Source organism: Aedes aegypti, chromosome 2 (genome assembly GCF_002204515.2).
Source record: "Aedes aegypti strain LVP_AGWG chromosome 2, AaegL5.0 Primary Assembly, whole genome shotgun sequence".
NCBI classification, from domain to species: domain Eukaryota; kingdom Metazoa; phylum Arthropoda; class Insecta; order Diptera; family Culicidae; genus Aedes; species Aedes aegypti.
In genome coordinates this window covers 36,324,861-36,345,234 of record NC_035108.1, presented here as the reverse complement: position 1 = coordinate 36,345,234, position 20,374 = coordinate 36,324,861, and the positions used below count along the sequence as shown (strand labels likewise).

The window sequence follows — 20,374 nt, the reverse complement described above, 5'->3', positions numbered from 1 at the left end:
ACCCGTCTTGCCCCGTCGTACCCTATAATATATGCAAAAAGGTTTTAGTACCGAAAATGTAAGGCTTTGTTATGTATCCATACAAAGTAACATGACTATTATTTTTGGCATCGAAGTGAACTTTCCTGTCACTCCCTATTTTAGGCTAAATTAGTTTTCTACGGAATAAAAAGTTTACCCATTACCAAAGTACCAATTGTACGTCTTGTGTAGTGTAATGAAAAAACTTAATCCAATTCAGTTTTGATATGAACAAAATCATTTTTAAATTAATAAAGTGCCAATACATAATTTTAAAGAACACACTTTTCAAATGTCGTAATTCACACCGCTTCACAATACATGTAGGATATGAGCAGCAAATCTCCTACTGCAACAGAAAATGTCGCATCACATGCAATCCGTCTTAAATAGAATCCTAAAACCACAAAACTGGAGTAGATCGCATTCGTGCAATCCATACAGTCCAGTATGAGATTACATAAGCAGGTGCTAGGTTTCTGTTTTGTTCTTAAGCTGCACTAGTGCATAATCGAATACGTACGCAGATAATTATTTTGGGATTATATGTGGGATCTCTAACGTTACCACGCTATTATGCAAAAGATGCGGTTGTGTTGAAAATTGAGACCTACGCACCATTATGTATGCATTTTTCTTCTGGTTTCCTTCGTTGCATAAACTGAAAAAGCTATAATTTCACGTAAAACACTAATCTGTGCGGGATACGTTTATCAATCTATCTACAGTCATCCCACAGTTATAGATCAACTAAGGGTCACTTTCTAGAAGAATGTATAATTAAAAGCATGGTGACGCTGTACAAGACCCAATTAACAAACTGATACTGCAGAATACAATTGTGCTGACGTCGATATGTCGAATGGCGGATACGTCGAATTTCAAGATTATTCACTAAACATCAATTTTGATAGAAATTCAAAAAGTAGTCCATTCCACAGATGTGGATCAATGTGAGAGGAATATTATTAAAATGTATCAAACCGACCAATAGTATGGATCGGAACACTACAACAGCAATTTATCTGCAAGGGAAATACACGTTTTAGCGTTTCTCTTCGATACGCCTTATATATGATTCATAACTGTAGCATGGTTTTCAATATCTTACAAAAGTGAATCAATACTTCTAGGTGTATGGTTGAAACTTTGTATCACGGAGAAAGGAAAAAGTTATTAAATCCCATTGGAATTGACTGCCAAACTGTATAGATAAATAGTTCACGTTGCTAAAATATTTTGGTTTCGAGTTTAATACAATACTGATCCAAATCTGTGGATCATCCATACCTGTGGGGCGACTGTATCTCCATAGTGCACAGCACGCTTGGTCCATTCATAATAGATATTGTTCATGTGTTCTACATTGAAGGCGTCAGTCGTTGTCAGCGGCAACCACGCTGTGGTCTATTAGCCGCACCATTGGCTAGGTGGCGCGTGTGGGTTCATTAAACCCCGCATCCATCCGCTGCAGTCGTGGCACATTACCTGAGCACGGAATGAGAACTAATCGAAAACTTATTTTGATGTTGTTATATCATCGTTTTCAATAACTATGTAATTTTAATATTTTGGAGGACAACAATCAGAACAAAATATGAGATCAAAATTTGGTGTGAACATAAACTGAATAATAGCGAAATTTAATCATATCAAATAATATTTACTATAAGTTTTTGGTGAACAAATAAAATATCAAATTGTGTTTAGGAATATCAAAATGATATCAAATTTTGAAGTTAAATTTAATTGAAAATTTATTTACAAAAACTGTTATCAATATATTAACAACCCGGGGCCTTCCTTAGTCCGTGGCTACAAAGCAGAGCCATGCTGAAGGTGTCTGGGTTCGATTCCCGGCCGGTCCAGGATCTTTTCGTAATGGAAATTTCCTTGACTTCCCTGGGCATAGAGTATCATCGTACCTGCCACACGATATACGAATGCGAAAATGGCAACTTTGGCAAAGAAGGCTTCAGTTAATAACTGTGAAAGTGCTCATAACAACACTAAGCTGAGAAGCAGGCTCTGTCCCAGTGAGGACGTTAATGCCATGAAGAAGAAGTACAACAACAAAATTTCACATAATTCTGATAAGATTTCGAAATCAGATTCCGCTCGGGTCAGTCAGCATCCCCTAGAGGACAGTGACCACAACTAGCACCAATCCAGAGAGCTCTGGGATTATTCAATTCCGTGCCTGCGGGTGACACGTTGCGTTGCAGCAGGATTTAGCGCCAATAATTGTTCTGCGGTGGAAACTGCTATCAGTTCGTGGGATAGGATTTAATGATATAAATTTCCTCTTACCCGGTGTTTGGTCATGGATTGGTCGATTGCCAGGAAGTTGTCACGTTTGCAGCTTCTGTTTATGTTTGTCGTCGCTTCTGATCTGATGATTACATGTCTGTTGCTTTTTCTTCCACTTGTAGAGGAAGATTTCATGCATGAAGAACGCGAAGAAATAGAAGAAGAAGAACATGAACAAGTTAAACAAGAGCCAAGACTACTGGCGCTGGATATAATCCGCTTTCTGGGAAATGTGATAACCAAACTTTGCCGAGATGTTGACAATCTATCAGAATCAATCAAGCTGAGCATCGAGGCTAATGATGAGTGATGGTAACGTTTTTGAATGTAGAAAACTGACTGGTAACAAGAAACTTTCCTGTAAGTAAATTGTAACATACTTAACATAGAAGTTCACGTGTAGTACACAGGTGTTGTTTGATTTTTCTGTTGGGCCCATGAACAACATAAATATCTTCAAAAACTGACATAGCTCGTGAAAATTGTTTTCTTAACGTAGGGAATATTGAAGACACATTCTTCTACTAGTAACCTTTTCGATATTTGATTCTAATGTTCAAAGTATCAATCTTCAATATATTTATTGATTGCAACACTTCAATTTGAATATTTTATGTGGATTGTCACTGATATTCTAATATGTAATTTAAATCTTACATTAGTAAAAAGTACCTAAAGTAAATGTCATCATGAAAATCCGAGTCGAACTTATTTTTCTACAGGCAAGCTGTTAATTGCAATTCCGCATTTTTTTAACGTTCTAGAACACATAAAATACAAAATTGCTGTTTCATTTTTTTGACGTCTTTAATTTTCTAAGTAGACTAGAAACTTCGGCACTATATGTAGCATGTGTGTAGTAACCAACCATTGGCAAATAACTGTGTTTGAGTGTTCCTTAAAGTTAGTCATGTCATGAAGCGCGTCTAATCTGTGTGAATAATTTAGCAAGACCATTTTCAAGCTATCCAGCGTATGTTTGATTTGCTCGTTCTGCTAAATCCTAGCCGGAGGCACGGTTCGTCTGCGTTGAAGGTCGACAATATCAATCTTCAGAGAAAGTGAAAGTACGTTTGCTAGCGAGGGTGGAATCAGGACTGATGTCGCGGTAGAATACTGCAAGAGTGCAAGTATCTAATGTTGTTGAAAATAATGCAACTGATTGCTCTAGAAATATTTCCAAAGAAGGAAGGTTATCCTCCCAAAATTTCAGCAAGAACTATTTTTGAATCTTTGCAGGAAATCGTTTTACGACTTTTTAAATTAATTAAATCAACAAGGCTTTTCTAAGTCGATCTACAAGTTTGATCAATTTTGTTTCAGAATTACATTACAAACAAATCAATGAATTTCTAAATTTTTCACCGTACATTCGTTAATTTCAACCGAAAATTTCGTCTGAAAAGTTTGTAAAAGTTTCTCCGAGTATTTCTCTAAGTTTCTGTCACTTTAAAAAAATTAACACATTCAAACAAGCTTTTTCACGATACGATCAGTTACTACTGACACTGAAGAAGTCTACAAGTGGTAGTTGAAATACGCGCATATCTGTCAAAAGATAAGCATTTAGGTCGGAATTTAAAGGTACAATGTACTCCAATCTACTTTTTAGTTTCCCAATGAGGATGGAATTTAAAGGTAAAGTACTCAAATCTACTTGTTTGATTTTTTTTTGAAATTATGCTCAGATGGTTCGAATACGTAAAAGAGGGAAACTTTTTCAGAAATTCTGCAAATACAGTCTGCTCTGATTTTATCCACGATTCTTCATTTTCAAATTTCTCCACATTTGAGACTTGTTTGGAATTCAATAGTTGTACAATACTGAAAGTTTGAAGTGAAAGACTCCTGCTAAACTTTTGCCACTATCGGCAAAAGAATTTGGCGAACATTTCACATCTTATCAGTTAATTCTATTTGTTGAGAATCACTTATCTATTTTCTAGGAAAGTCTCCGTAATAGAAACACAGGAATACTTCAAAAAGTTTATCAAACTACTGCGTGATTCTTGGAATATTTCTTGTAAGAAGTTTCGTAGCTTCGTTAAATTAGACAAATTAGTTTGACAAGTTTGTGGAAAAAATTCAAGACAATTCATCTTAATGGTTTTGGGATTTTTGTATTCTTTAAATAGATTATGAGAGAAATATCACTTCACGCAATTTTTGATGTATTCCTGTAAAACGTTGAACCCTCCAAAATGGTACTTTATTTGTGGACGGTACTTTTGTAACTACATGAAGACTACTCAAGATTAATGATAATGCAATAATTATAAATATTTGTCATGTCACTTTGCGCTAATTCCAAGTGAAATAAATCATTTCATCACCCGGCAGCATTTAGGTTTCTGATCAACTTAGCTGAAGTAACTAGGTACTTCCCTAGAATTTTGTAATTTAACTCTTTCTATCTTACACACTCCGAAAAAATCATGTGATTTTACGTCTTTTGGATGCACATAAAAGAAGCGAGCCGAATGACATGAATTTATGTCACATTTCAAATACCATAACGTCTGAATCGGGAAATGCCGATCATAGTGACATCGTTTTCGTGTGCTTTAACGTGTAAAATTACATTTTTTGTGAAATACATCGTCAAGGTCACATTTTGTGTTGTTTTATCAATTACATCATGTGTCATTCAGTCATACTGTGAATTACGTCCACAGTAATTTCCATTATTTTTAAGAGTGTACTTCTATCACGAAGCTGCCACCCTAATTTTCCTTCCAAGATGTGTATACCTGTCTTGTTCAAACAAATATTTTTTTATGAGGTACAAAACACCGTCGAGTTTTATATGTTTCGACTATTTACTAAATAACTTAGATTTTACGTTATGCACTAGTATCTGACTATCATTAGATCTGTAAATGTCCTTTCGATTAGTTATAAATCACGACTGGTAGCAGATCTTTTTTGAGAGACATGGTCTCTATTTTTATGCAAGTTTCTAATAAGTCTGTATTTTGTATGGAAGGTCTCTAAAGTTTCTTTTTTGATCAAAATGGGCTCTAAAGTCTCTTTTTTCATTATTCTGATTGTAGTGAATGCCAATGAAAAAATCTATTAGGCACCAGATAAATCTACAGACAGTATTACGCGACCATTCTACTGATTCTTCTAGAATTTCTAGTTAGATGCTTCGAGGAATAGTTTCAGGAATTATCGTATTAATTTATTCAGAGGACTCATCAGCAATTCTTTTCCGAATCCCCTGTACAGGGATCCCTCCAGATATTCTTCTAGAGATTCATCTACCAATTCTCCCAGAAATGCTTTCGGCGATTTGTCAAAGAATGCTTCTGGAATTTTTTGAGAATTTGCTCAGGGAATACTTTGAACATTTTTCCAATAACTTTTGAATAAGACCTCTGAACGATCTTTTTCAAAAACTCTGTAATAAACCCTTGTAAGGTATAAATAATACACCTTGTAAGGAATAGTTTCTGTGGACCCCCTGGAGTCGAGAGACAATCTTTGGTGGGTCGCGAAAATAAGTCTATTAAAAGTTCAGTTTCTATAACTTAGAAGGTCGCTTAAAGTGTTGGACTTCAATTTGATTTTTTCATTTTACTTAATTATTTTAAATTTTCTTCCGGCCATCAGATAATAGGACAATTTTTTTCAGTTGGCACGAAAGATTTTGCTTGGGAGGGTGATTTTAACGTAAAACATGTTAATCATGATTTAACAAAAAAAAAAAAAAAATAATAATAATAATAAATAAAAGGGTTTTTAACGGCTTTTGGTTAAAAAAAACTCTTCATATTCAAAAAGCTTTGCAAAAATATTTTCAATTATTAAACATCAACATTGCTGTAATTATAATTTAGCTTAGATGTCAAGACATGCATGATCTTCGAATTTCAAGATTTTTCTTTTCTTGATTGACATTTTGAGAATTTGTTAAAATATTTTTACCACTAAAGTTAGATGCTCAGAAGACTTTACTGGTCAACCATACTTCTTTGCTCAGCTGTTACGTTAAATGCGGTTCATTTTCTACATAAAAGGCTCAACACCTCAATGTTATTTTCCCGCAGAAACCGAGTGTGTATGGAAGGTTATGACTTTTAGATTTGTGACTTAATTGATGCATCATGTTGTGAACTAAAAACACAAACTAATGACTTTGAAATGTTATAAGCATTACACGCTCTGTATTTTTAAATGGGCACAAGAAATAACCTAACAAGTTTCTGTAAAAAACTAATTTCATTATAGTTTTTTGGTGGTGGGCGCGAAAAATACGCCTCACGGCTAGGTCAATCGCGCATCCAAAAAGTTTGGGAACCTATGTTGTAATTTACATGCAATAAACCCTCGTAGGTATCCTAGAGAGCTGTTTTTCTTCTTCTTGTAATTATACGTCCTCACTGCCTGCTTTTCAGCTTAGTGTTCAATGAGCATGACCACAGTTATTAACTGAGAGCTTTCTTTGTCAAATTTGATATTTTCGTATTCGTATATTGTGTGACAGGTACGATGATACTCTATGCCCAGGGAAGCCAAGGAAATTTCCATTACGAAAAGATCCTGGACCGACCGGGAATCGAACCCAGACACCTTCAGCATGGCTTTGCTTTGTAGCCATGGACTCTAACCACTCGACTAAGGAAGGTAGAGAATAATAACTAGATAATTCAGTTGAAGGATTAGTTAATTCGTGCATCACCCAGATATTTTTCCACTAATCGACTTATTCTATCTTACACCTTTTCAGCCACGGTTGATCCCAGCAAATACTCAAAAAAATCGTCGAGTGTGTTATACAAGGAAATATCATAGGAACTTTTCAAAAATTGCTCGGTAACTTGTATCGTTTAGTTCCTGTAGTTTCTTGGTAAATCTTCAGCATTTCATCCATCCAGTTTTCCCGATGACTTGAGAATTTTTTTAGAAATACCTAACGGTTTTTTTTCCTGAATTTCTCTTATAGTAATATGCCTGGAAAAGCTTCTGGAAGCAAGCCTGGAAAACATCTTTGAAGACTTTGTTGAGAAATATTTGAAAGAATTACTAGACGAATCACTAAAAAAATCTTAGGAGGAATCTCTGGATTAATTCCTGAAGATATCCTTAGAAAAATTTCAAGTTGGAATCTCAAAGAAAACCTGAAGTTAAAATTTGAAGGAAATGAATAAAATCCTCTAAAGCATCTGCGAATATTTTTGCGGTTGGATTTTTAAAGATATTTTAAACGGTAGCCTTGATGATGCTCTCGGGAAATGGATGGAAGAACCGGATAAAATCCTGGAGGAAAATATCCAAAACAATCTTTGGAAGAAATCCTGATAGAATCTCTTATGTAAATCCCATATGGGAAAAACAGGTTATTCTTTACGTTACCCAATCAAAATTCTTAGAAGAATTCCTTAGGAAAATTATAAGGCAAATTCCATGGGACACAATCATTAAATTAACGCCCGAAGAAATCTTCAGAGCAATATATTAGTTTTCGGGCAAATATCTAAATTAATTTCTGACAAAATTTCTAGAGAAAATCACGAAAAATGTATACACTAATACGAGCAGTATTACTTGTCGCTATTTTAAGAAGAATTCCTAGAAAAGGTCCCAAAAACATAATTGGAGAATGTCTGATCTGATTCTATGAGTTTGATTCATGTCTTCTGGTCCCTGTTAGGTTTCATTTTGTTTTCTGGATTCTTGTTTGATCTCTTTGTGGTCTCTTTTTGGTTTCTGTTTGGTCTTTTTGTAGTCTCTTTTTTCAGGTAAGAGGGGACGGACTGGGCTAGAATCCCATTCCCGAGGTATTCACTTATGACGTAAACGTTATAGTGACGATTTCCTTCGGAAGGGAAGTAAAACCGTTGGTCCCGAGATGAACCAGCTCAGGGGAAAACATCTCGTTAATAAAGATAGAAATAAAGAGTTCGCTAAAGTTCCAATTATCAACACACTCAGTCGCTATCAGCCTTGATAAATGCTATATGTAATATTTGAAATTGATTATGATTTTGGTCTAATCAATACCGTATGATACTAGCAACATCATTTTGATAATGTGTTAATAAATTCTTACCCTAATCCATCATCCGATATTATAGGCTCATCATTGAAAAAATCATACAAATCGTTAGAATGGTCTCCAAAAAATCTAAAAAAATACATGATGATTTTTGAGGTTTTTAACTACATATCTGCCTCAATAAAACTACCTTCCATAATTAAAAATTTAACACATTGGCCACCTCGATTTTAAAGTTGAAATAATACCTTTTACAAAAATTTGATCTCGCTTAATTGTAGGAGAACTTTTTCAATCAGAGAAACTTGTTCAATTTTCGACTGTTTTGTTTTTCATGTGATGTTTTTCTCGGACGATTCTGCTGAACTAAACCGTCAATAGTATTGAAACCACATAATATTCAAAAATTTTCGTTTATTTTTTGATTATGGCGTATTAAATCTAGGCACATTGCCTTATTAGTCAAAGCGTTTATTAAGGAAAAGTTCAAAATTTCCCACTTATTTTTTTCAAATGCCTATCAAGCATTATTAAAAAAAAACAAATTAACATAACAGATGTCTCTTGATGTTTTTTATCCGACTGACATTTTACACGATCGAGAACGTGGTTGGTAAACTTTGCCTCTGTCTGATATCCTTTGGTATATGCAGTGGCAGATAACAAATATTTATAAGTGATTAACTCATTCAACCTTAGGAAATTTAGTAGGGCTGAGTCTCAAATTTCATAACAGTGGTTGATTTCATGATTTTAAAGCTCATATAAAAAATTTGAGGCCGCACAGTGTCGGAAAAGGCACTTTTAGGTGTCATCAAATTTATGAATGAATCAGAAGAGTAATAAATAGTACCTATTTTGTAAGAAGTTAGAGCGTTAGTAGAAGAAGATTATTAGAATAGCCAGATCTTCTTTACTTCCTTAAATTTTCTGCTAGAAACTTCTAGACTGTCTTGCGTTGATGGAACCATATTGTTTGTTTTATCCAAACTCATGTATAAACTTACTGTCTATCGTAACTTTAATAAATCGGAAGGAAGACAGCTGAGAATGAAGGTGGTAGAAAAGTTAGTGCTAGCGTCTTATAGGAGTTCTGAAGTTAGTAATGCTGTTACATTTGTCCTACCCTAGGAAAAAGCCACGACTGTTCAGCGTCCCTTAGTCGATGCAGATTCTTTTGCCATACGTTTTTCCATCGCCAACAAACTAAATCTTTCATTCCACACAATTTTCTTATGAATTCTTCTTCATTTTTGCTAAACCAATTCTTCAAAATATCGAATCAATCTGCATCTTGCACTGCATGCTCTTATTTTGCTCCTATGTCGTTTTTTTCTAGTTTCAATTTTTTATGATTTGACTTCACCTCTAGCTGTTTCAGTAGCCGTTGTGTGTTTGTAACACTTAACAATACATGTTTCGTTCATTTAGTATGGAATGATTGACGATTTTTCCCATTGATTTAGATGTGTAGTAGAGAGCATACCGATTCGAACCAACTGTCCAAACATATTCTATCATCCTTTCCTTTGATGTTATTGTGTATATCCGTATCATTAGACGATCTGGAAGTAGAGTTTGTCAATAATCTGCAGTCGACGCAGCAGGAGATGATGACCAAACTGGCGGTCATAGATTCGGACGGTCAGGTGGTGCCGAACGGAGCGCCCAATGGAGGTGTGGTCAATGGAGCTGACGAGGAGGGTCGACAGACGGAGCCGAAGAAGAAGGAATCACGAAAGTGGAAGAACTGGGGCTGGAAGAGCAATATGAACACCACACCGAAGCAGACCAGCATCGAGGAGGAAGGTGAATCTCCGAAAAAGTCCTGCTCCTCCAAGCATTCTAGTCCTGCCGAATCACCGAAGCACAAACTGCTGGGCACCAAAGGAACTACGGAGACGGACTCAAACAGCATATCGCCGGCTTCGCTGAGACGGAAAAAGTTCCTCACCAGCAAGAACCAATCGCCGGTCAACCGATCGGAAGCCCGGGCTAGTGCCGGAGCTCGGTTATACGAGGAACTGGACAGCCTGCAGGATTCGGACGAAGAACTGCAAGCGCTGATCATCAATGGACGTCCAGCTACGATACATCTCATTCAACCTTCCACGATACCCGGTCTGTATTGAGAAAAAGACAACGCAATGCTATCGAATCAAGTGCTTCTGCTTAACGATTTAAGTCTATTTAAGAAACTACACATAATAAAACAAACGCCTGTGTTAAAACTAGCAATATCACGACGATGTCTGCCGAATAATTCGGCTAAAAGGTACCCCCGGACAACACAGCCTAAGAAAATTTAGAATATTGAAACGCACATTTCACACAACGCTAGTGCATTACCATAAACATCGATGATTTCAGTAACAGTCACGTTCATCGCACATGGCCGGAGAAATACGACACCGTTTTTAATGTGACCCACGCTCCCACACACCGGTAAGAGAATTGTCCCTCCGCTGCCCTACTCCTGTGAAACTCCCACGCAGACTCAACGCCCAAATGGAATCGCATCCCCCAGGTATGGAGTTTACTGCAAAACAATAACGTTCTAAAGCATTGTTTACTTGTTTTTTTTTTCTTGTTCTATGGCTCTGCAAGTGTCTCAACACAAAGTATGCTTTTCGATTGTTGGTTTTTGCTACTAAATTCTGCGAAGCTCTACGACTCTACTTTGATGTGCTTCCGAACCGAAATAGCAATTTATGATGACAATAATACACACGTCTGTCGACAGTGCCTTGTGTGGGATGAACATGCGTAAAATTTTCATCAATGGATATTTAAATATGGCATATGTCAACAAGAGGCCTCATGGGATGCCTCTGAATAATGATTTTTTTTTCAATTTTAAACGGCCTTCAAATGCAGTTTATTATTAGTCAATAGCCTTTTTAGAGCACAATGTAACCGTTCAAAATCCACGAGGTTTTGCTAAAACTCAGTGGCTTATGTGCCACTCCTGGAAATCGAGAGACCACCGGTTGTTTCTAACTCTGCCCGACTACTTTTGAGACTTTTCCCTCAGAGGACTCGTGAACGGTTTTAACAAACTGACACCCTTCAACTCGACGAACTTTTTAATCTTACCACAAACTTATGCTCGTTCAATTTGTGAATTCTCTCGGAATTGCCCAAAACGGAGAAATCAATTGTCTCTCGGAACTTCAACTACACTTTATTTAACGTAAATATAAATATCTTAACTCATTCGGGTTGGACCTATTTATTGGCGGTATCGGGTAGTTAGGGAAACAATCATGGCCATGGTTTCCACGTACCTGCGCAGAATTTTCGGTGACTCGATGACGTCTGACGTATCCGGCGGTTGCCGGCGAAGGACGATCGTTGTTTGATCGCTCCTCGGAGCAATGGCGGGAACGTAGCTTGTCCGCTGACGCTGCTGTGATGGCGGCAGCGACGAAGGGTCTGAGCTCGGAGAGTATGGCCGAATTAACGTTGCGGAGGAGGTGGAGGCTGGACGGAAGGCTTCCGATTTATTCTTCTACAAGAGCCGCAACGACGGTTTGTCGTGCTTCCCGGGTTTGACCGCCTCTTCAGGGTCGAGGCCAACGTACCGTCGCACGGCTTTTCCTTGGAGGCTCTGACCGCACGCGATGAAATGAAACTCCTCACCTTCGGATTTGGTCCGATCCGGCGTACGACAATTGGCTACGTACAGGGATCGCGCTCTCGGACTCCGTTCACCGGGGTTGTAGCGTAAGGTGAACTTACAACGGTTTTTGGCGACCATCGGAGAACTTCGTTCGAAGGGTTGACGAACTTCACCTCCCTCCGTTTAGCTACCTTTATGGCGGGCCTTAGTGGACCCCGAGCTCGAATACTCTTGTTGATGATGGCGCCGGAGACGCCACGGGTGAACCCCAAACTGACTCCACTTGTCGGAACTCTCAAACCAGCCCGTAATACAAAAAGCGACTAAGTGCAGGAAAAATCCAACGCGAATGGCGAAATTAGCATATTGTGAAGAACACAAATTTTAAACTCAAATAATTACCTGTTTTGTACTAATTCACAAACACGAATAGAAGATTCGCGGGACCACGGTCAAAGCGACCGGAAACAACACGTTCAATTTACTAAAATTGCAGGAAAGACATAAAAACCGTTTTAAACACTTCACGTAAAATTCACCTCTTTACACAAAACTACCTTCAGTACGGTCGCATATCGTTGATACTCTCACTATAGAGTAAAGTGGGGCAAAAGTTCGAGTGGGGCAAGAGTTTCTTTTTAAGATTTCTAGCTCAAATCAAATCAAAACTTAGAAATGTCATGGTGGTTCGAATGCTATTCAAGTAAGAGACTTTCACTCCAAATATCATAAAAATCGATTGAGATTTGGAAAAGTTATGGCTATTTGTTGTTTTTCGACGTAAATATTGTAATATTTGGTCAAACTTTCGATGCATGGAACCAAATGAAGATAACATATTTTTCAATATTTTATGTAAGGGCGTTTCTAGGCCTATCATAAGGATGCTTTGACGTGTATTAGTTTTTCCATAAATAGTTGGAATCAATTTTTGACCCATAGCGGGGCAAAAGTTCGAATCTGCGGGGCAAAAGTTCGACCCATGTATAAATCGACGGAAATTTTTTCAAATTTCCTGAAATGTACACATTATCTTCAAATTTAGCAAAATTTGCCTGATCGTGCGAAAAATGTCACAAAAATTTAAAATTTTCACTTAGTTTTGCGAAAAACTGCTATTTTTTGGGTGTATTACAATTAACCCTGTTTTGGGCATTTTTGATGAAAATTTAGTGTGTATTTTTCGGCAAACATAAGTTTACGGCTGGTATAAAGTATGCCTGGCATAAAAGTATTGATATTTTGTGTTTTAGCCAACGAACTTTTGCCCCACACTAGATTCGAACTTTTGCCCCACCGGTGGGGCAAAAGTTCGAATAAGACAATCAATTTTGAAACTGATATTACTAAAAATGGGTAAATATTTTGACACAAGTTTGTTCAGCAAAGTTGTAGCCAATATGTTGAAGTTTCGCTGTATGGTATTTGTTTTGTTTCATCTGTTATTATTTTCCTGGAAACTTTGATTATACCACTAAGGTCGAACTTTTGCCCCACCTTACTCTACTTGCTTTAACTATCCAGCGCCGTCATTTTCCACAGATTTTTGAAGCTCATTAAACTATGTAGCAATAATATATACAGGTTGCCTGTTTCATAAGACTGTTCCTATACGTTAAGCAATAGCCTTAAAATATGAGAGTTCTACTCCTAAGTACGTTCTACATTACGTTTTATTGCTCTCGTTCGCCACCGCCTTCATTTTGATTAATTCTCACTTTGTTTTATCTGAAAATGTTTGGTTTCAGTACGTAATAATCAGTTGACAATATGTTTAAATGTGTTGTCAAAATCGGAATGCAATTGTTGCCCATAGCGGATGTTGCCAAAATCGGGAAAGCACTGTATTAGAATTGAGAACCCAGAGCCAATAAACAAAAAAAAAACATATTTTATATGGACAACCCTATGTCGATATAGACAAAAGCTCCGAATCTGTCAAAATAAGAGCTACAAAAAACCTTGTTTCCTCAAGTTGCTTGAAATGGAATGGTTTACATTTTTGCTAAGGCATGTACCGTGAGGGCCCCTAACTCTGCGCAGCTCCTAACTCTGCGCACTTTTACCTAAATCCAACAAAATCTGGTAAAATACCTAAATTTTTGTTCAAATTTTTTTTTCATATGATGCTACAATACTAATAAAAAAGTACACAAAGAATTTTCTTGACAAATTTACGTTTATTACTTTGATAAAAAATAAAATAGCTTTAAAAATATTGAAAAACGTCTAAATTGACGGCCCGTTAGCAAAAATGCTAAGAGAGTACCTCATCACTCAAGTCATTTGAAGCAAATTTAAGAGAATATATTTCAGATTTTTAGTACGTAGGCACTAGTTTATTTATCGAGCAATCATCACTGGTAAAGTGCAACTTATTTTCTCTTCATTTTCTTATTCTTCTTAAGTGCGCATAGTAAGGAACCATTTTTTATCTATGTTCCTTACTTTGCGCAGCAGTTATAAAATGTTATTTTCAACATACAATCAACCCTCCAGAGGTCGTTATTGAAGGAAATCATCGACTTGTCGACACCATCGAGATATGGAATAGAAATGCTTTGGAAAATTGTTTGAGGGAACCATCATAGTAAGGGAAGATTAAAAAATGACGTCCATCATATTTTAAGGATTTCTACACTCTGTCCCCTCAACCCCCTGAACGATGTACATAATTTTTGAATGCTCCCTAAACGTGCAATAAAATAATTTTGATTTTTTGTATAGTTTCATGAGTCAATCGAGTAATGGAACATCAAGGTTTAATCGTATTTGCTATATATAAACGCCAATAAAGTACTGTTATTGATCTGCAATAGAAATCGTTGATTTATTACATCACGCTTATACAGAGCGGCGATACTTCTCGATTGAGTGATGAACAATACATTAAGAATGGATATACCTTTTCGCTTAACGAAGAATAGTGTATTTAATAGAAATGTTCGGGTTTCACATATAACAAACCAGAACCAGGTTCTTATTTATTCTCTTCAAACCCGGATCCGACCCGAATCCGAGACAATTATTTAATACCAAACCCGGACCCGAACCGAACCAAAGAAAATTTGGTTTTTATATTTTCTAGTGAAAATACATAAACAGTCAAAGCTAATTTTCCTTTGCACGCCAAAGGGTGAAGGCAAAAAAGACGTAGTTTGCACCCTTTTTGAATGTTGGTTTAGATTTTAGAAAACTAAGTTAATTACATGTTTTGGAAATCATATGATTTCGATTATTTTGAGAGTTGCACTTAATGACATTGAGTAACAGTAATTATCAAGGATTGAATTATAGATAAAATTCACTTCACTTAGTAAACTTCTATGTTAGAGACATTCCACGCTCCACTGGGGACGTAAATCCGTATAAAGCAAGAAAATTAATATTAATTCAGAGTTTAAATGCTAGTAATGCTTTTAGTAAAATACTTCAACTGTTATAAAGAATTTATCGAGTGCGCAGAGTTAGGAACCTAAATGCGCAGAATAAGGAGCATTACAAAAATGAGTGCGCAGAGTTAGGAACACGGACACCATTGAGAAAAATTAAAAATTTGCAATAAAAATCATTACTTAGTGAAACTTTTATATTTTAGCCTTATACATAAGATCAATAAGTATTTGCTCCCAAAATTTCATAGTAATGTGTTTTGTTTTCAATTAATTACAGTTGTTTGAAATTTGAAAAGCCTTAAGTGCGCAGAGCATGGGGCCTTCACGGTATATAATAAATTCTATGAGTAAGAAAATTGTCTCTTATCTCTATGAAAAAATGGACCACCCTAATGTTGAACAACACTTAAGAAAAAGCTTAAGGTGAAACAGTTTTATACCCAACTAGTGGTCCCGGCAAACTTCGTCTTGCCATCAAGTAGGCTGTTGATATACGCTATGGATCGTCCCATACAAAATGACAGTTCCGTCCATCCTCGTTTTTCCGACTTTCCCGGTGAATATCCTGGGATTTTTACATACCCAAACACGTCGGAACCCTTGACGAACAAAACGGAGATATAATCATTCAAATCCGTTGACCCGTTCGTATGCCATTTCGTGACATACAAACACCATTCCATTTTTATTTATATAGATAGATAGATTGCACTAAAACTTCGAGGCATTAATCTCGGGAAGGAAGCATCTCACAACAGAGCACTTTTTATGTTGGCTTTGTGCACTAGCAGAAAGCTTAAAATAAAAAGATCAGGTTTGCCTACTATTTCTCCAGTTTAGTGCCTTTGAAAACGTGGTGCGAAGTGGTGAAAAAATGAACAGGGGTGGTAAAATGAACACCGTGTCTTTTATCGAGGAAAAACAAAATTGATTTAATATTTATCACGCACGGACGATTTCGAGCATAAATTGGAGTGTTCGGGTTAATACGGAGATCAATTGAAATGAAAATATCAACGAAAACTAAGATGTTAGAAAATCACGTTTGAAAATTGGAACTGACGTAACTTTTTGCTCGGGTGTCTTGAGGTTTTTCAGTGAGGTGAATAACGTTATGAAATGATGTCAAATCTGATATCTTTAGAATTCTTTTAGAATGGGTTACAATCAATAATGGATATCTTTTCGAGAATGTAATGATTTCTTTTTAAATATTTGTTTCACTCACGTTTTTTGCTTGATGTTCATTTTACCACCAACAGCTATTCATTTTACCCACATAGTGCAGGTAAAATGAATATTTGCATCGATTTTTACTAGCGATACAAAATATGTCAAAATTTAGCTATTTCAGTCTGAATTCGTGTCGCCGCTGTAGATAACATCCCTATTTTCAATGTTGGGCGATAGAACCACACAAATGTCTCGTTTTTCTATAAGAAACAAGATGGTATCCTTAAGGTGTTCATTTTACCACCCCTTCCTCTACAATTCGGCCGTTGTGATGACCATCTTTGGATTCCGAGATGTTTCACTTTAACTAATACAAACAGTTCTGTAGAAAACAGTTTTTGTCTAAGGTTTTATTCTGTAGCTTTAAATGCATTTTCCTTCGTTAATTTGCTTTCTGGACCATAATGAAATCTTGCATAACATTTGAAAAGAGCAGAATTGCAAAACGTAAACATTGTGAAAATCGTGTTCAGAGGTTCTGCACCTTCAAAATTATTTCACACCCAACCAGTTTTGAACAAATTTTAAACTTGCTTTTGATACCAATGATAGTTTACTGCGTGATCCATTTTGCATGGTAAAATTGCAATATTATTTTTCAGATTGACCCTTTTAAGAGTCTCCACACCATTTTGGTCCTTTGGTTCAGCATAGGCCATGATTTCAGTTAGTCTCTTTTGCGATTACACGGTACAAATCACCACGTTCGATTGAAAGAATTGAACTCTTTTTCAAAACACCAATCACCATGATTTGAAGCGTTAGACATATAGGGAGCCGGATCCTATTCATGGCACTTTTGATTCATTTCGGCAGTAGGGTTTTTTGAAAGCAACACAGCTCATAATTAGCCATATTGTGGCGTTGTTCTAAAGCGCTTCTTATGGCAATGTTTCAGACAATTCCGCTGAGAAAAACCCCCCCATGACAAAGTGAATCATGCAAGTGCCCAAGTAACTCTGCACCCTACAAGAAGCATATTGAGTTCTTTTCAAATACTTATGCGAATTGGTGTCGAGGTAAGATTTAGGACTTGCGCTCCAAAGATGAAGGATCATATCTGGGTCGGGCAGAAACGTTTATTTTGACTTTTTTTTTACAATAACATGCAACGTTGAATTCAAGAACTGCAAATTCAAGAGCAGAAATGTTTATATCGTGGTGCTTAATTTTACCATGCAATCAATTTTATCGATAGGCTACCCTGCCCATAAAGACATAACTGTCCCATATGGAAAAAAGTAGGCATTGAGAAAATAGCGCTCAAAGTTTGATGTTTGTTTCCTCATATAAAATTTGTTAATCTTTTAGTACATTTCTGCACGTCATATTTAATTTTCATTACCCCACAAATTACTCATTTTGCTTCTATTGATCAGCAGAATATATAAACTTGAACACAATTCACGTTTTGCAGTTGCTATTCAGGTTGAAAGTTCATATAGAGACTGTTATGCCTTTATTTTTTAATATGGGACTGCACCAAGCTCATATTGTTCCGCAATTTTTTCAAACAAAGTATGTAAATTTTGATATACATAGTAAAGTATATATAACGCGGGTAGATCACCTTTTCGTGGTGCGTTATGGGGTAAAGATCTACCAGTGAACCCTAGTCCTGACCAGGGTTGGGAAAAAATCTGAAATTCATTCTACAGTAGCCAAACAAAGCCAATCGCAGTCAGCGAAGCCAGTGAAACTCACGCCTACCGCTGCTGTAGGCAAAGAGCCTTGAAAATCGCAAAACACCCGTTGCTAAGGGCAACCCAAAACTACTGTAGAAAAATGTTCTATTTCCCGCTGCATTTCCCGCATTTAGAGCCTTCAATGACACTCACGATTTAGAAAATTCATTTACCCAACATAGGCTACTTGATGAGATTCACGTTTTTAAACTACTGTACTGGGAAAGCCACGTGATTTTCGCGAAATTCAAGCCTACTACTATTACCATTCCCAGCACTGGTCCTGACTGCTTCAAACGAAGAGAACAGGATATTTTAGTAATCAAAGGAACATTTTTTAGTCCTTATTACAATTGTAAACCTTGTTGAAAGTGACAAGTCTCGGTTTTCCCGGTTGCCGAGAATGTTCTTGAGCCAAGGAAAAAAAAAAATGAGTCGAATACAACAATTTGTTTCCTAATCTTTTATTTATTTAGTTCTCTAGTTTGAAGAAGTAAGGACTAGGATTCTGATGCATGGACAATATCGGTGTAATTTCTTGGCTTTATCAAGGGATCCGATTTTGACTGATAAAGGAGTGCACCTATGGAGAACATTCTTCAAAGGGTATAAATAGCGGAACCTTTCAATTAGAATGCTTTCCTGCGATCAAGTTAGGAATTACAACTGTAAGAAAACCGAATACTTTATCACTTCTCAATAGTGATAAGGTAACACGACATGCACTAAACAAAGGACGCGGGATATACTACAATAGATCAAATCTTGGTCGCAGTGGTTTATGTTCCGAACAGAAAAAAAGTATATATTAAACCATACATGTTGCGATGAAAATAGGTGTTTGTTCAAAAATCCATATGGGACCGGTATCAATAGTGAATTACCTAAGCGCAATAATTCATAGCTCAATATTGAAAAATCCTATGATTCATAGGAATATTTTTTTTGAGGCCAATCGAATGATTACAACCTCTACTATAGAGGAAAGATATAAAAAAAGTGATTAAATTATGTTTTGTGCATGAATTCGTTGAACCACTATGTTCCAGTATTTGCACTAGTGCTTTAGTAGTAACCAGTGCTGGGAATGGTAATAGTAGTAGGCTTGAATTTCGCGAAAATCACGTGGCTTTCCCAGTACAGTAGTTCAAAAACGTGAATCTCATCAAGTAGCCTATGTTGGGTGCATGAATTTTCTTAATCGTGAGTGTCATTGAAGGCTCTAAATGCGGGAAATGCAGCGGGAAATAGAACATTTTTCTACAGTAATTTTGGGTTACCCTTAGCAACGGTTTTTTTTTGCAATTTTCAAAGCTCTTTGCTTACAGTAGCGATAGGCGTGAGTTTCACTGGCTTCGCTGACTGCGATTGGCTTTGTTTGGCTACTGTAGAATGAATTTCAGTTTTTTTCCCAACTCTGGTAGTAACCTTTCGGGAATGATACAAGGAATTCCAAACAAAATATAGTCAACTTTCCATAACATGATATTGAAGGGATCATAGAGTTATAGAACACAAACCAGTGCAAAAAGTGAAAACCAACTTTTACTCTGGTTCTCTAACTCGATATTGAGATACGAAGAATCGAGTAAGGGAAAGCTCACTGTAGGTTTAACATTTTTCCCTCGTAGCAGCAATTAAAATCAAGGGTGGTACTGGCGGCTCTTTATTGCTACCCCAACTTGTCGCTGGTTCTAAAATGTAAACAACCATACAAAATACCGACCAAACAATGGTAAAGGCTTAATCAATTTTCTCGCAAACATGTATTTTGGGAATTTAGAAGAATTTTATTATGAAATTGCCAACAGCGCATTGCAGAAGCACGTAGCAAATAACTGCTTGCAAACAATTTCTTTCAAGCGCATTGATTACCTGTAATTTTGCGAAGAATGATTTTTACTTTTCCGCGTTAAGCCTTAAAACTGGTTCTGGACTTAGGTTGGCGGCTTTTCAATTTTACTCCCAGTTGACAGCCGCCCTCCACCCTTGATTAAAATCTTTCGAATGACGCATACACTCAGGCAAATGGACTATCGAAATAAATCGGGTTAAAATTCATAGCTTTGCCAAAGACAAATTAAAGACCTTCATGTCCCTTGCAAAT

At 36.6% G+C, this 20,374-nt stretch overlaps 1 protein-coding gene across 1 annotated transcript in view; it reads left to right on the top strand.

The window, feature by feature from the left end:
- The window catches only part of LOC5569889 (hyccin), a 109,193-nt gene that overhangs the window by 69,927 nt on the left and 18,892 nt on the right, over window positions 1–20,374 (top strand). The window contains exon 6 of the mRNA XM_021840547.1: window positions 9,893–10,453. Coding sequence (XP_021696239.1) covers window positions 9,893–10,453 — 561 coding nt within the window. The remainder of the gene's footprint in view (window positions 1–9,892; window positions 10,454–20,374) is intronic.